This window comes from Ascaphus truei, chromosome 9, assembly GCF_040206685.1.
Source record: "Ascaphus truei isolate aAscTru1 chromosome 9, aAscTru1.hap1, whole genome shotgun sequence".
Classification (NCBI taxonomy): domain Eukaryota; kingdom Metazoa; phylum Chordata; class Amphibia; order Anura; family Ascaphidae; genus Ascaphus; species Ascaphus truei.
In genome coordinates this window covers 94,269-112,267 of record NC_134491.1, presented here as the reverse complement: position 1 = coordinate 112,267, position 17,999 = coordinate 94,269, and the positions used below count along the sequence as shown (strand labels likewise).

General features: G+C 51.1%; 1 protein-coding gene across 1 annotated transcript in view; it reads left to right on the top strand.

The window, feature by feature from the left end:
- The window catches only part of PLA2G4F (phospholipase A2 group IVF), a 45,397-nt gene that overhangs the window by 21,793 nt on the left and 5,605 nt on the right, over positions 1 to 17,999 (top strand). The window contains exons 6-13 of the mRNA XM_075613151.1: positions 5,294 to 5,336; positions 13,273 to 13,336; positions 13,894 to 14,066; positions 14,212 to 14,325; positions 14,747 to 14,784; positions 15,305 to 15,440; positions 15,669 to 15,805; positions 15,973 to 16,195. Of these exons, the coding sequence (XP_075469266.1) occupies positions 5,294 to 5,336; positions 13,273 to 13,336; positions 13,894 to 14,066; positions 14,212 to 14,325; positions 14,747 to 14,784; positions 15,305 to 15,440; positions 15,669 to 15,805; positions 15,973 to 16,195 (928 nt within the window). The remainder of the gene's footprint in view (positions 1 to 5,293; positions 5,337 to 13,272; positions 13,337 to 13,893; positions 14,067 to 14,211; positions 14,326 to 14,746; positions 14,785 to 15,304; positions 15,441 to 15,668; positions 15,806 to 15,972; positions 16,196 to 17,999) is intronic.

The following is a 17,999-nucleotide window of genomic DNA, read 5'->3' as shown; positions in this document are numbered from 1 at the left end:
AGAGATTGCAGACCAAGCTAGGAGAACGACGAGGGGTGTTCTCCACGAGTGATATGGACGTGGGGTGCAGTCGCAGCGCCCGACATACTATTCGGATGAACGACACTGCGCCATTCCGGGAGCGCTCCCGCCGTCTAGCCCCCCGAGATGTGGAAGAGGTGCGGAGGTTGATAGCCGAAATGGAGAAAGCTGGTGTTGTTCAAGGATCACACAGTCCCTATGCTTCTTCCATTGTGGTGGTCCGTAAGAAGAATGGGGCGGTGCGTCTATGCGTAGATTACAGAACATTGAATAACCGCACGGTACCCGACCAGTACACCCTACCGCGCATTGAGGACCTACTGAACGCCTTGACGGGAAGCAAATGGTTCAGTGTACTAGACCTACGGTCAGGATACTATCAAGTACCAATGGGTCTGGAAGACCAGGAGAAGACAGCCTTCATCTGTCCACTAGGGTTCTATCAGTTCACGCGCATGCCGCAAGGAATCTGCGGGGTCCCAGCCACCTTTCAGAGGTTGATGGAACAGACCCTGGGAGACATGAACCCACAAGAATGCCTAGTGTACTTGGATGACATTATAGTGTTCGGGAAAACCCTGGAGGAACACGAGGAGCGGTTACTGAAGGTATTGGATCGACTTCAGAAGGAGGGGCTCAAGCTGTCCCTGGACAAATGCAAATTTTGTCGCACGTCCGTGACATACGTGGGCCACATTGTCTCAGCTGAGGGGATTTCCACCGACCCAGGGAAGATCGAGGCCGTAGTGAATTGGCCCCGGCCCAGTAATGTCCAGGAGCTGCGATCCTTTCTGGGGTTTTGTGGCTATTACCGACGTTTCGTGGAGGGCTACTCAAGTAAAGCCAAACTTCTGAATAACCTGTTAAAAATCTATCCTGAGGAGGCCGGTCGGAAAAATGTCACAGCGCAAACTCCTTTCGGAGAGAGGTGGACCCCGGCTTGTAAACAAGCGTTCCTAAAACTGAAAGCCAGTCTAACACAGGCCCCGGTACTGGCCTATGCCGACCCTGATCGCGAGTACGTGCTACACGTGGATGCCAGTTTTAGCGGATTAGGAGCAGTGTTGCACCAGAAACACGACACCGGGCTCCGCCCCGTGGCATACGCGAGTCGAAGCTTGACCCCCAGCGAACAGAACTACCCTGTGCACAAGCTGGAATTCCTAGCCCTCAAATGGGCAGTAGTGGACAAGTTACATGACTATCTGTATGGGGTACAGTTTGAAGTGCGGACCGACAATAACCCCATGACGTACATTAATACGTCCGCCAAACTAGATGCGACCGGTCACCGGTGGTTGGCGGCACTGGCCAACTACCGTTTCAACCTCAAGTATAAACCAGGGCCCACCAACGTGGAGGCCGATGCCTTGTCACGAAGACCGGGGCTCCCACCTGTCCGGGATGAGGAGGTGTGGGAAGAGATTCCAGGGCATGGTATACGGGCGCTATGCTCTACAGCCGCAGTAGTCGACAATCAGATCGCCTTTTCGGAACTAAGAGTAGCCGACTCATTGTGGTGCCAACCCCGGGGTGTCCCGCGGGCTTCCCGAAGCGGGGACGGAATGAATATTACAGAAGACAAGATTATTCCCTGGAACAAGCTAGTGCAGTATCAAATTCAAGACCCCGTGGTAGAATTAGCCCGACAAGCTTTGCAGCAAGGGAAAGCAAGCCCCCAGAGAATTGGTGAAACTCCTGTTAAACGAGTTCGGGAAATTCGAACTGGACAATTGCCTCCTGTATCGGGTCATACCCTACCATAATCATCCCGACCGACGACAGCTATTCCTGCCCAAGATTCTGCGGTATATGGTCCTTCGGGCCCTACACGATGATCATGGCCATCTAGGTGTCGACAAAACATTCAGGTTAATTCGGGACCGGTTCTACTGGCCAAAGATGAGAGACTCCGTAGAGGTTCACTGCCGACAGTGTACCCGTTGCATACAGAGGAAAACCTTACCCACTCGAGCTGCCCCCATGGCGCATTTGAAAAGCTCTGGCCCCATGGATTTGGTGTGTATGGACTTCTTATGCATCGAGCAAGACTCCAGGGGCATCAGTAATGTACTAGTGATCACGGACCATTACACCCGATATGCCCAAGCATTCCCCACCAAAGATCAGCGAGCAGTGACTGTGGCTAGAGTATTATGGGAGAAATACTTCATGCACTATGGGTTACCGAATCGATTACACTCGGATCAAGGCAGAGACTTCGAGAGCACTCTCATTAGGGAACTGTTGAAGTTGTTAAATATAGCCAAGTCACGGACGACTCTGTACCACCCTGATGGGGATGCTATGCCTGAACGGTTCAACCGCACGCTACTTGACATGCTGGGGACACTAACTGGCTCTCAAAAGACAGAGTGGAGCAAGCATGTGGAGACACTGGTGCACGCATACAACTGTACCCGCCACGAGTCTACCGGGTACACCCCCTACTTTTTGATGTTCAGAAGGGAAGCGCGACTACCTGTGGATGTGCGACTGCGGATATCTACCGATGGGGTATCCAACAGAACGCATTTCCGATATGTACAGAGACTGCAAGACAGTCTACAGCAGGCGTATAAGTTAGCGGAAAAGACGGCGGCACAATTAAATGCGGGCAACAAGAGGCGCTATGACCACAAAGTGAGACATAAAGAGATTCGTCCGGGGGATGCTGTTCTTCTATGTAATTTAGGCATTCCGGGGAAACACAAGTTGGCTGATAGGTGGAGAGATGGGGTGTATGAAGTAGAATCACAGATGCCTGGCCTCCCGGTGTACCGCATCAAGGATTCAGAAGGCCGAGTAAAAGTATGGCATAGGAATCATCTGCTCCACATACCTCAAGTAGGGGACAACGAATTGGAAGTGCCCACCGTTTCAATAGATGGAGAAGATGGGAATACAGAGGATGGCCTAGAGACTGTAATAAATGCCACCTCTGAGAATCCGATGGAGGGAACTTCTCAAAGGGGCCTTCCGGCCGCGGGGGCATCTCCCGAAGGAGCTACGGGTAAAGAGCCCCTTGGTCCAACGACAGATACGCTGACTCCAGTGAGCCAGCCGTTAGACCCACAGAGCCCGTGCTTTGTGCCGCAGAGAGACTTTGTAGATTTGTTGAACCCCTCAAGGGCGGAATTGGGAATGCCCACTGAAACTTGCTCTTCTCCAGAGGAGGTAGCTGAAGAGCTACCTCGCCGAAGCCAAAGAACTGGTCAACCTCCAATGAGGATGGCGTACGACCAATTCGGGGCACCCCATTATGAGGCTCAGCAGTGGGCTCGCCGCAGAGTACAGTCGGTAGTAGTAATGTTCACCGAACTGTGCAATTTAATCTAGAGTGTCAGTAATGTACTGTGAGCGTTGATCTGTGTATAAAGTTATGTAGATGTAGCCCAAGCGGAGACGTTGGGTTCTGCGGGGGGAGAGTGTAAGGGTGTGCTAAAAACCCGTTGCGTATGTATGGCAGGTTCCGCGACGGCACGGTATACAGGGTGCCGCCATGTTGTTGCGCAATATCGCTAAGGACACTGATAAGGTCGTAAGGTCGCGCCTGCGTAAGGGGAGCGCGCGAACGCAGGACCAATAAGGAAAGGCTCTGATATGGATGGCAACTCCCGCGAGCTCTGGGGCAAGCACCTGACGCTAGGAGCCAATGAGAGGGCTGGGATTTTGGAAACAGGAACAGGAAGTGTGGGGGCAGCGACCACGCTAGGCAGAGGAGCTCGGGACCGAGCGAGAGGAGGTAGTGCGAGTGCAGGGGGTCCGTGACCCGCCTGCATAGGCCGACTATTACTCCCCAAGCCCATAGGAGATTTCCCCCTGAGTCACCGTAGGCTGCGGTACTGTAGGGACGCCCGATAGTGGAGAGCATTGTCACCTTAGATAGGGACAGCGCACGGAGTTGTGGACAGTCACGGTCATCTGGGATCAGATGGCTGGACACCTCGACGTCCGGAGGATCCGAGGAGGAGCAGCAGACCCTTTGCGAAGAGGCACCGGTCACCGCCGTGACCGGAAGGTACAATTGTAACTCAAGTGCACCAACACCGGTCATCAGGCGCTGATCCCGCCTTAGGAATAACTAGTAGGACACTAGCAAGTGGCTAGCGGACTGAGTATATTAGCTAACCTATTGCAAGGACAACACTCTATAGAGCGTGGCCGAGCCACTGTTGTACAGGACACTTCCACTAGGGATGCGGTCGAGCCGCGTAGTACAAGGACTTTAACGTATAGTATAAGTTATGTGTGATGTTATGTAGGGGGTAAGACGTGGTTACTTAGACACAGTAAACTTGGTTGCACGCATTGTTGGTATGTTTCTTGCCCAGGGCGATCTTACGTAACGGGGATCCTGGGTAGGTGGAGGCGCTGCGCTAGAATCCTTACCCCAGGCTCCCAGCTAGCGGAGGCTCATATCTCCTGGAGCCGCAGGTTAAGTACAGCACTAGTAGTCCCTTAAGAAGGTGTTCAGAAAAAGGGCTACATATTTGGCTTCCTCAGTGTATTGCATTATCAGGGTGCTGGGTGCATGCAGCTGGGCGGTGATAGAGGAAGGACGGGCGCCAGGAACTTTATACTTATGAACGAGATGGTATTTATTTAGCAGGTTCTTAGAAACACAATGACCCCAGGTGCCGTCCTGGGGCGGAGGGGCCACTTATAAACAGGCCACTTATAAACAGGCCACTTATAAACAGGCCACTTATAAACAGGCCACTTATAAACAGGCCACTTATAAACAGGCCACTTATAAACAGGCCACTTATAAACAGGCCACTTATAAACAGGCCACTTGCACACAGGACATTGCAACTCATGGGATTTCCATCCCCAGAGATATTCCCAATAAATAAACCCAGTCTAAATGTTATCCCACCCAAAGGAAGCTATATACCCCTGTGATTAACACATTCGAGCGATGGTTCAATTTAGCATACCAATTCCATACGTGCTGTAGAACGGGTGCACAAACTTTTTCGTCTGCTCCCCCCCTGCTCGCGTCCCACCCCCTTACCTTGTGTCCGGCGTTTCACAATGTAATGTGCATGACTACGCGGCTTCATTTGACAAAGTAAGTAACATACAGAGACCTCGCGCACTCCCCCGGCCAGAACTTTTTGCACCCCCCCCTCCAGTTTGGGCACCCCTGCTGTAGAACATACTTATTTCCTTTCATTTTTTTTAACTGAGTAGGTGTGATATGTTTTAATGCTTTAACTGGCAGCAGAAGGGGTTAAGATATAACTTTAGTTTTCTCTGCTCACAGCCTGGAACCTCCCACCCAGATTATCACCAATGGAGTGCTTGTGGTGAGTAATCTATACATGTATAGATGCGCAAACACAGATATATACACAGATGTACACAAAGACATACATATATATAGATATATATACACACGCACGCGCGAGCCCCGCTTTTACGGGGGGTTCCGCTCCCTGGCGGCGCCGCAAAGCGAAACGGGCGATTTTCGGCTTCTGCACATGCGCAGACTTGCAGTCCCCCTGTTCTGCGCATGCGCAGACATGGCGACCCCTTTCTCTGTACCGCCGGATACTCAGCTGCTGAGCGCGTCATGCCGAAAATCGCCGGAAAAACGGAACAAGCGCCGAACCTAATGAATATTCCAGCCTTCTAACCATCAACAGCCAAGTAACATCACAAAGGGCGATATTACTCTGACAAACCCCACCGACATTGCATATGCATTCAATGATTACTTTGTGGGGTGTGCTACTAACTTATTAGCGAAACGCAGCCCAAACCACAAACGTGAACCTCATTCTGGGAATACCCCTATAGCCCCACCCCCTCCCAACACTGCCCACAAATTTCAATTTGGCCCAGTATCCGAAGAGGTGATTACACAAGCGCTCCTCAAACTAAAACTAAGCAGCCAATGTGGACCTGACTTACTACAATCTAGGTTCTTAAGACTTGGTGCCCCAGCCATTGCCAAACCAATTGCTTCCATAGTCAACTCTATCCTGTCTGCAGGCCATATCCCTAAGACCTGGAAAGCTGCCAGAGTTGTCCCAATCTTCAAAAGTGGGGACAAAAACACTGTCTCAAACTACAGGCCAATCTCCCTTCTCCCAATCCTATCCAAAGTCATGGAAAAATGTGTCCACTCCCAATTAAGCGATTACTATAACAAGACAAATTTCCCTAGCCAATTCCAATCTGGCTTTCGCCCCAAACACTCCATCGTAACTACGCTGCTAAAAGTTTGCAATGAAATCCAGTGTGGAATGGAACGGGGTCAACTCACTGGTGCAGTATTTCTAGATTTTGCAAAGGCTTTTGATACTGTTGATCATGCTATCCTGCTTAACAAACTCCAGAGCTCTGGAATAGGGAAGCATGCTTTAAACTGGTTTCAGTCCTACCTATCAGGTAGATCCCAACATGTGTCCATCTCTGTCTCTAACGCTAACCCCCTGGATATCACCTGTGGCGTCCCGCAAGGCTCTGTTCTGGGGCCCCTACTCTTCTCAGTGTTCATCAATGATCTCCCCACAGCTTGTCAGGAAGCCTCAATACACATGTATGCAGATGACACTATCCTATATGCGCACAGCCATAGCCTCTCTAACCTTCAACACATACTTCAGTCTGACTTTTTGAGTCTCGAAAACTGGATTTCCTAAAACAAACTGTTTTTAAACACTGACAAGACTGTAACAATGGTATTTGGGACCAAGACTATATTTTTAAAGCTTCCAGCGACTGAGCTCCACATTAGAACCAACACTAACACCACCCTAACTCCTGTTACTAGTTTTAAATACCTGGGCATATGGCTTGACTCCCACTTAACATTCGGGATGCACATTGATACCCTGACAACCAAGACCTATGCCAAACTAGGGGTACTTTCCAGGAACAAATCCTCCCTAAGTCTCCTGGTCAGAAAACGTATTGCACAGCAGATGCTAATGCCAATTATTGACTATGGAGACATAGTATATGGCTCGGCACCTCAATCACACTTTAGCAATCTTGACACCCTCTACAATTCAATTTGTTGTTTTATTCTCCAATGCAACTACAACACACATCACTGCGAAATGCTCAAAGAACTAGATTGGTCATCACTCGAGTCTAGGCGCAAAGTTCACCTTTCCTGTCTTGCCTTCAAATACTTTATGGGCAAGCTACCCAGCTACCTGAACAAGCTCCTCACCCCTACCACATGCAGCACCTATCACCTGAGATCAGACTCCAAAAGACTGTTCATGGTCCCAAGGCTCAACAAAGTATCCTGCCACTCCTCCTTCTCTTACGATGCACCATATAACTGGAACAACCTACCAGAGACTCTTACATCCACCACCAGTTTAAGTTCTTTCAAAACTAAGGCTGTCTCACATTTTAATCTGGTCTGTAACTGTTACATACGCCTATAATATACATCTTCTCTAACTGTATGCAATGTATTGTACAGTATATAATGTATACCCTGTTCATTTATGTAACTGTATTTGTAACCATGTATTATTTGTCATATTAACTATGCCCCGGACATACTTGAAAACAAGAGGTAACTATCAATGTATTACATTCTGGTAAAACATTTTTATAAATAAATAAATAAAATATGGGTATACATTGGGAAATGCCATATGAGCAGAACGCCGAGAAGCAGAGCGCACTGTATACACACACATATATAGATGCACACACAGATAGATATATAGACACACAGAAGTACACAAAGACACATAAATAGATGTGTGTGTGTGTGTGTATATATATATATATATATATATATATATACACACACATCTATTTGTGACTTTGTGTACTTCTGTATGTCTATATATCTATCTGTGTGTGTATCTATATATGTGTGTGTGTGTGTGTGTGTGTGTATATATATGTATATATGTATATATATATTTATATATACATACATATACATATATATATATATACAGTGTTCGACAATTCATTATAAATACACGCCCGTGGCGGGTGGATTTTGGCCGCTGGCGAGTAGTTGCTGCGGCTCTATGAATTCCCCTGCTCGCGGCAACTTTTAAAAAAAATAAAAATAAATACATAATCCCCATCCCTGATTGGGCTAACGCCGGGAAGAGGGCCGGCAGGCAGCGCTGGTTTAGCCCCTTCCCCCTGATCTCCTCCCCCTCCTGATCTCCTCCCCCCCCTGCCCTGGGGTGTCCGCCACCTGGGATGCGGGAGATAGGGGGAGGGGTTGTGTTGCGCGGCTGTGCACGTGGGTGGGGTGCTGCACCTGCCCCTCTCCCATGTGCTTGCCTCGCTCCTCTGCTTGCCCCGTTCCTGTGCGCTGCCCCGCTCCCGTGCTGCCCCGCTCCCGTGCTGCCCCCTCGTGTGCTGCCCCCTCCCGTGCTTGCCCCGCTCCCGTGCTGGCCCCCTCCCGTTCTGGCCCCCTCCCGTTCTGGCCCCTCCCGTGCTGCCCCCTCCCGTGCTGGCCCCCTCCCGTTCTGGCCCCTCCCGTGCTGGCCTCCTCGTGCGCTGCCCCCTCCCGTCCGTGCTGCCCCCTCCCGTCCGTGCTGCCCCCTCCCGTCCGTGCTGCCCCCTCCCGTCCGTGCTGCCCCCTCCCGTGCTGGCCCCCTCCCGTTCTGGCCCCTCCCGTGCTGGCCCCCTCGTGCGCTGCCTCCTCCCATGCTGGCCCCCTCGTGCTTGGCCCCCTCCCGTGCTTGGCCCCCTCCCGTGCTGCCCCCTCCCGTGCTGCCCCCTCCCGTGCTTGGCCCCCTCCCGTGCTTGGCCCCCTCCCGTGCTTGCTCGCTCCCGTGCGCTGCCCCCTCCTGTGCTACCCCCTCCCGTGCTTGGCCCTCTCCCGTGCTTGGCCCCCTCCCGTGCTTGCTCGCTACCGTGCGCTGCCCCCTCCCGTGCTTGCTCGCTCCCATGCTTGGCCCCCTCCCGTGCTTGCTCGCTCCCGTGCACTGCCCCCTCCCATGCTTGCTCGCTCCCGTGCGCTGCCCCCTCCCGTGCGCTACCCCCTCCCGTGCTTGGCCCCCTCCCGTGCTTGCTCGTTCCCGTGCGCTGCCCCCTCCCGTGCTTGCTCGCTCCCGTGCTTGGCCCCCTCCCGTGCTTGCTCGCTCCCGTGCGCTGCCCCCTCCCGTGCTTGCTCGCTCCCATGCTTGGCCCCCTCCCGTGCTTGCTCGCTCCCGTGCGCTGCCCCCTCCCGTGCTTGCTCGCTCCCGTGCGCTGCCCCCTCCCGTGCGCTGCCCCCTCCCGTGCTGGCTCGCTCCCGTGCTTGGCCCCCTCCCGTGCTGGCTCGCTCCCGTGCTTGGCCCCCTCCCGTGCTTGGCCCCCTCCCGTGCGCTGCCCCCTCCCGTGCTTGTCCCCTCCCGTGCGCTGCCCCCTCCCGTGCTGGCTCGCTCCCGTGCTTGGCCCCCTCCCGTGCTGGCTCGCTCCCATGCTTGGCCCCCTCCCGTGCTGGCTCGCTCCTGTGCTTGGCCCCCTCCCGTGCTTGCTCGCTCCCGTGCTTGGCCCCCTCCCGTGCTTGCTCGCTCCCGTGCGCTGCCCCCTCCCGTGCTTGCTCGCTCCCATGCTTGGCCCCCTCCCGTGCTTGCTCGCTCCCGTGCGCTGCCCCCTCCCGTGCTTGCTCGCTCCCGTGCGCTGCCCCCTCCCGTGCGCTGCCCCCTCCCGTGCTGGCTCGCTCCCGTGCTTGGCCCCCTCCCGTGCTGGCTCGCTCCCGTGCTTGGCCCCCTCCCGTGCTTGGCCCCCTCCCGTGCTTGGCCCCCTCCCGTGCTTGTCCCCTCCCGTGCGCTGCCCCCTCCCGTGTGCTGGCTCGCTCCCGTGCTTGGCCCCCTCCCGTGCTTGGCCCCCTCCCGTGCTGGCTCGCTCCCATGCTTGGCCCCCTCCCGTGCTGGCTCGCTCCTGTGCTTGGCCCCCTCCCGTGCTTGCTCGCTCCTGTGCTTGGCCCCCTCCCGTGCTGGCTCGCTCCCATGCTTGGCCCCCTCCCGTGCTGGCTCGCTCCCGTGCTTGGCCCCCTCCCGTGCTTGCTCGCTCCCGTGCTTGGACCCCTCCCGTGCTTGCTCGCTCCCGTGCGCTGCCCCCTCCCGTGCTTGCTCGCTCTCGTGCGCTGCCCCCTCCCGTGCTTGCTCGCTCCCGTGCGCTGCCCCCTCCCGTGCGCTGCCCCCTCCCGTGCTTGCTCGCTCCCATGCTTGGCCCCCTCCCGTGCTTGCTCGCTCCCGTGCGCTGCCCCCTCCCGTGCGCTGCCCCCTCCCGTGCTTGTTCGCTCCCGTGCGCTGCCCCCTCCCGTGCGCTGCCCCCTCCCGTGCTGGCTCGCTCCCGTGCTTGGCCCCCTCCCGTGGTTGCACGGGGTTGGGAGGCTGGAGAGCCGAGTCTTGGTGCCTCCCCCCACTCCCCGTCCCCCGTCGGGAGCAAGATGGCCGACACTGCTCCGTGAGGGAGGGAGAGGTGCCTGTTTGAGCTGACACCGGCTCAGGGGAACCCCGAGGAGAGATCTCCTCCGGAGATACGGGGTGAGTGATGTCATCAGACCACCAACATTTAAAGCACCACTCACACTCAGGGGGAGGGGGAGAGAGTGTGTGTGTGTGTGTGTGTGTAGGGGGGGGAGAGAGAGAGACCACAAGTAGTCAGTCACCTACCCAGTCAGTCAGTCACCTACCCAGTCAGTCAGTCACCTACCCACCTAGTCAGTCAGTCAGTCAGTCACCCAGTCAGTCAGTCAGTCACCCACCCAGTCAGTCACCCACCCAGTCAGTCAGTCACCCACCCAGTCAGTCAGTCACCCACCCAGTCAGTCAGTCACCCACCCAGTCAGTCAGTCACCCACCCAGTCAGCCAGTCACCCACCCAGTCAGCCAGTCACCCACCCAGTCAGTCAGTCACCCACCCAGTCAGTCAGTCACCCACCCAGTCAGTCAGTCACCCACCCAGTCAGTCACCCACCCAGTCAGTCACCCACCCAGTCAGTCAGTCACCCACCCAGTCAGTCACCCACCCAGTCAGTCAGTCACCCACCCACCCAGTCAGTCACCCACACCTTCTCTCTCTGTGTGTGTCACCCACCCTCTCTCCCCTCTGTGTCTCTCCCCTCTGTGTCTCTCCCCTCTGTGTCTCCCCCCTCTGTGTCTCCCCCCTCTGTCTCCCCCCTCTGTGTCTCCCACCTCTGTGTCTCCCCCCTCTGTGTCCCCCCACTCTCTCTCCCCCACACTCTCTCTCCCCCACACTCTCTCTCTCTCCGACACTCTCTCTCTCACTCTTTCCCACTCTCTCACTCTCCCCCACACTCTCTCCCACACTCTCTCTCCCACACTCTCTCTCTCTCCCACACTCTCTCTCTCTCTCGCACACTCTCTCTCTTGCACACTCTCTCTCTCGCACACTCTCTCTCTCGCGCACTCTCTCTCTCCCACACTCTCTCTCTCTCTCTCCCACACTCTCTCTCTCCCACACTCTCCCTCTCTCTCGCACACTCTCCCTCTCTCTCCCTCTCTCCCACACTCTCCCACACTCTCCCTATCTCTCCCACACTCTCCCTCTCTCTCCCACACTCTCCCTCTCTCTCCCACACTCTCCCTCTCTCTCCCTCTCTCTCCCACACTCTCCCTCTCTCTCCCACACTCTCCCTCTCTCTCCCACACTCTCCCTCTCTCTCCCACACTCTCCCTCTCTCTCCCACACTCTCCCTCTCTCTCCCACACTCTCCCTCTCTCTCCCACTCTCTCTCTCCCACTCTCTCTCTCTCTCTCTCTCCCACTCTCTCTCCCCCACACTCTCTCCCACACTCTCTCTCTCTCCGACACTCTCTCTCTCACTCTCTCCCACTCTCTCTCTCTCCCCCACACTCTCTCCCACACTCTCTCTCCCACACTCTCTCTCTCTCCCACACTCTCTCTCTCTCCCACACTCTCTCTCTCCCACACTCTCTCTCTCCCACACTCTCTCTCTTTCTCTCCCACTCTCTCTCTCCCACACTCTCTCTCCCACACTCTCCCTCTCTCTCCCACACTCTCCCTCTCTCTCCCGCACTCTCCCTCTCTCTCCCACACTCTCCCTCTCTCTCCCACACTCTCCCTCTCTCTCCCACACTCTCCCTCTCTCTCCCACACTCTCCCTCTCTCTCCCACTCTCTCTCTCTCCCACTCTCTCTCTCCCACACTCTCTCTCTCCCACTCTCTCTCTCTCACACTCTCTCTCTCTCTCCCACACTCTCTCTCCCACACTCTCTCTCTCTCTCTCCCACACTCTCTCTCTCTCCCTCCCACACTCTCTCTCTCCCTCCCACACTCTCTCTCTCTCCCTCCCACACTCTCTCTCTCTCTCTCTCCCCCCCACTCTCTCTATCTCTCTCTCACCCACTCTCTCTCTCTCTCTCCCACACTCTCTCTTTCCCACACTCTGGATCTGGATATCTTATTTACCCTTATATATCTTAACTGCCCTATACTACACCAAAATAACCTATACTGCTTTCTTCCAGATATGACTCAAGCTTCACACGGAAGACATCAGAATCCCCACTAACCCAGAAGACAGGTAGGGAACACCTCCCCTCCAATGTATAACATTGTGGGAATGAGGGTACCTGGACATTGAGGGACTGCGGATCAGGTAAGATCCCAGGCGGGATTGCTGCTTTAGATATTGTGAAGCGGGGACGTCCAGACACTGGTTAAGGGGTTCAGGAAACTAGTCATTCACACCTGGCTTTTATTTCTAGATCCGACATTTACACACACACACACACACACACACGTAACAAGGACTAATTGTAGTATAATGTAATACAATAAATACATTTATGTCAAAAACAAATGTTGTTCTGACTAGGAATTTATTAAATGTATTTTATTTATATATTTTATTTTAAAGCGGGGTTGGGGGCGGGGTTGGGGGGGGGACTAGATGGCGAGTAGATTTTTTGGTTGGGCGAGTAGATTTTTGGGTGATTTGTCGAACACTGTGTGTATATATATATATATATATATATATATATATATATATATATATATATATATATATATATATATATATATATATATATATACACACACACACACACACACACACACACACACACACACACACACACACACACGTACACACATAAGATGCGCACACAGATAGATATACACACACATAGATGCGTGCACAGATACACGCATACTCACAGGGTCTCTCTCCAGTAACCCCTTTGAAGCTGTGGAGGTGACAGGGTGAAGATGTGAATCTATACATCTGCAGATGGAATGTGACGCTTTGATTTTAATCCTCACCCAGGCTCACCCCTGTGTGTGTGTTGAAGGAAGAATTCACAGAGGAGAGAAGCAAAGTGTGGAGAAAGGTAATATTGTGTTTGTGTGTATTTGTACGCATGTGAAAATCATTTATGCTGATTCTATACTATAATAATTGGATAAACAAGATTTACTTCATGTTCCTGTTTCATTATTGCCGTTTTGTAACGTTTTATTGTGAGGGAGCAGCAGCATATCCCGCAGAATGACCGCAGAAATAATGGGATTTTAAACAACAATGTAACAAATCAAAATATTGATATAATTAATGAGGCCCCAATCTGAAGGGAATTCACTACTTGATTCTTTGGGAATTACACGCACATTTTGCAGGATCTTGTCATTACCAAACTGTTGAGAGGGGACTAAACTTCCCCTGTACACTGTGGTTGAATGGAATATTCTAAAGAGCTGTATTTCTGAGGCAGTATCATTGTATCCATGACAATAATCAGAGCCAATCCAGAGCTCTCCATTTCTGAAAGTTCCATGTTCCTGGCATCTGTAGGGGTGTAGGGAAAATATTTGTGAACTTTGGTGAATAGAACTGGTAGGGGGATATCACAGGCCCAATAAAAGTACCCCAATTAACGTCACTCCCTAGGGGACTCCCGGTGCCTAAAGCTATCTATGCCTGGATCCTACGAGAAGCAGATGTGTGCCCCGTTCAGACTGCCAACAATCCAGGAACAAGGGACTCCGTTTGTATTCCACACGGATAGAGATCTGAGTCCCCAACTGGACATCTTCCTGCAGCAGAGTCTGAGAGTGGGACAGGTGAGTGACAGAGTAATTCAAAACAAAACTAAGAAGATTGGTCTGCTTGATCTATTAATCCAATTCTAATAATGTGAATGTGGATTTATATGGCGCCTTTTATAACCTTACCATAATAATAATATGTAACTGTGTGTTGTGTAAGGATGATTTGGCTCCAGAACTGGACAAACAAACCTTTCTGGTGGGCGAAGGGGTCGTGCGCATTTCATCACTTCCTGACGGACAGGAAGTAGAGGTCAGCGTCCCTCTCGCTAAGGTGAGACCATTCTGTTTTGGAGATGCAAATACTCGCTCCCCACTCTCGCCTATCTCTAGAGGCAGAGACTCGGGGTAACATCATCATGTGATGTCCAACCAAAAACAAAACTGGGGTAGTAACATAGCCTGAGAGTTCGTGATGTGCTGAGCTATTCCGACACGTTTTTTATTCCAGCTGTTACCAGGGCAGCCACTGCTGTCTTAACGAGTGTGAATAGAAGCAGCCATTTTAACCTCCCAGGGAGAATAACTGGTATGCCCAAAATTACAATACAGAATGTAAAAAGGGTGGGATTGCTAAATACAGCAGCAAAGGGACTTTGCCATGAAAAAAAAGACATTTATTTTGTGATGGTGTGTAGAGCAGATTGCTGCTTCAAAGATATTTATTGACATTATCAATGTTATTATTTTTCCAGGGCCACAGCCTGGAGATGAGTGTGAAAGCGGAAGAGAGGTGAGTCGTAGGCCTGGAAAACCCTGCAGGTTTATACGCAGATGTGAAAGTGAGCTGAGCAGGGCCGATGTTCAGCGGTCAGGGACACACACTCACATTCACACACATTCCTGCATAAATTAGAAAATAATTCCAATTACAAACATACAAAGCAGAGGGTGAGTACAGGAAAAGGAAAACCCCACAGGACGGATACTATACAAGAGAAGAAATTCTGCGTGGTTTGCAAAATAATTCTGAAGCCGTCGTTAGACAGATAAACAGAAGTGGCTGTTATGATTAAATCCAGTGTCCCTGTAGAAAAGAGAAACATAGTCATTTATCACCAGATACAAATAGGACAAATGTACTTTATTAAATCTTTCTACGGTGCTGATTATGCAGATGAGTTATTTAAAATAATGTTGTTTGGACCCTGTTCGTGGGACTGGCCCTTTCGTGCAGCTCTTTCCATTAGTTGGATTGCAGAGCCAGGCTGGCGCTGCCTGAGATTTCTCTCCTGTCTTATTTCCGAGGTCAGTCTTCTGGAACCGGACCTGCGCCTGGGTTTTGAGCTTTCTGAGGGGGAGAAAGGATACCTGGAGAAGAGGAAAGCGGTGGTATCCCGTGCTCTGGGAGAAGCATTGCAACTGCAGAGAGGTCCCAGTGCACAAGAGGTGGGAGGCTGAACTAGTCTGTCTTTTATTCCATGCAAACCTGGTAGCTGCCCGGGCAGGAGGAGGATGAGAAGGTTACGTCCCTGCCATGTTTAACATGAGGCCGTTTTCAGCCTGCCAAGTAACACAGTGACAATGAGAATGCAGACCCTCTGCGCATTATTCCAGGTATCTGTGCTGATGTTATCCTCATCACCCAGCATATTATACAATAATTTCCTCCTGCAGGTGCCTGTCATCGCGGTTTTAGGCTCAGGCGGGGGGACGCGAGCGATGACCTCATTCTACGGAAGCCTGGCAGGGCTGCAGGATCTGAAGCTTTTGGACAGCGTCACATATATATCTGGAGTGTCTGGATCAACGTGGTGTGTACTGAGACGCTCACATTGTATGGAACACTGACAGCATGGGCATCACTCTTCAGTGAATAGAACTATTATTGCCTGTCCTGAAGAGCTTGCAATCTAATGTTTCTGTATTAAAGTGTAATTTTGCTGCTTTTTTGATGGCTCTTTGACAAACATTTCCCCAGGTGCATGTCCACGCTTTACGAGGACCCCGACTGGTCCCAGAAAGATCTCCAGGATCCGATAGGTAGGGCCCGAAAATCAGTGACAGGCAGTAAGGCCGGGGCGTTCTCTGTGGAGCGGTTGAGGCATTGTCTGCAGCAGCTGGTGGCCATGGAGAAGGATGGACATAGGGTCACATTCACCGACCTGTGGGGGCTTGTCATCGAATATTTCCTACACCAGCAGGTACCCAACACACACTGATACACAGCAGATTGACTCGGATACACACACACACTCGCATACACATATACTGATACACACATACAGATGTGGTGCCTATATTTAAAAAGGGAGCTAGATCACAAACGGGACATTACAGACCTGTAAGCCTGACTTCAATAGTAGGGAAACTACTTGAAGGTTTAATACGGTATAATATTCAGGAATACCTAATGGAAAACAAAATTATTAGTAATAGTCAGCATGGATTTAAATAAGGATAGGTCATGCCAAACTAACCTTATTTGTTTCTTTGAGGAGGCAAGTAGGAATTTAGACCAGGGTAATGCAGTTGATGTGGTCTACGTAGATTTTGCAAAGGCTTTTGATACGGTTTCACACAAGAGGTTGGTGTACAAAATAAAGAAAGTTGGACTCAGTAATAATATATGCACCTGGATTGAAAACTGGTTAAAGGACAGACAACAGAGGGTTGACATAAATGGAACTTTTTCAGGTTGGGCTAAAGTCGTGAGTGGAGTACATCAGGGATCGGTACTGGGACGCCTGCTTTTTAACTTGTTTATTAATGACCTTGAGGTTGACATCGAGAGCAAAGTCTCCATCTTTGCTGATGATACTTAATTGTGTAAGGTAATAGAATCAGAGCAGGATGTAATTTCTCTTCAGAAGGACTTGGAGAGACTGGAAACGTGGGCAGGTAAATGGCAGATGAGGTTTAATACAGATACATGTAAGTTTATGCATTTGAGATGCAAGAATAAAAAGGCGGCTTACAAATTAAATGGCGATATATTGGGGGGATCCTTGATGGAGAAGGATTTAGGAGTGCTTGTAGACAGCAGGCTTAGCAATAGTGCCCAAAGTCATGCAGTAGCTGCAAAGGCAAACAAGATCTTATCTTGCATCAAACGGGCAATGGATGGAAGGGAAGTAAACATAATTATGCCCCTTTACAAAGCATTAGTAAGACCACACCTTGAATATGGAGTACAATTTTGGGCACCAATCCTAAGAAAAGACATTATGGAACTAGAGAGAGTGCAGAGAAGAGCCACCAAATTAATTAAGGGGATGGACAATCTAACTTATGAGGAGAGGCTAGCTAAATTAGATTTATTTACATTAGAAAAGAGGCGTCTAAGAGGGGATATGATAACTATATACAAAAATATTCGGGGACAATACAATGAGCTTTCAAAAGAACTATTTATCCCACGGGCAGTACTAAGGATTCGGACCATCCCTTAAGGTTGGAGGAAAGGAGATTTAACCAGCAACAAAGGAAAGGGTTCTTTACAGTAAGGGCAGTTAAAATGTGGAATTCATTACCCATAGAGACTGTGATGGCAGATACAATAGATTTGTTCAAAAAAAGGTTGGACATCTTTTTAGATGGGAAAGGTATACAGGGATATACCAAATAAGTATACATGGGAAGGATGTTGATCCAGGGAGTAATCCGATTGCCAATTCTTGGAGTCAGGAAGGAATTTATTTTTCCCCTTATGAGATATCATATGATGATATGACACTGGGGTTTTTTGTTTGCCTTCCCCTGGATCAATGAGTAAGTATAGATATAGGATAAAGTATCTGTTGTCTAAATTTAGCATCGATTGAACTTGATGGACCTACGTCTTTTTTCAACCTCATCTACTATGTAACTATGTAACATACACAGAGCAGACTGACTCACACACACACAAATACACTGATGCACACAGAGCAGACTCACACACACACACACACACACACACACACACACACACACACACACACACACACACACACACACACACACACA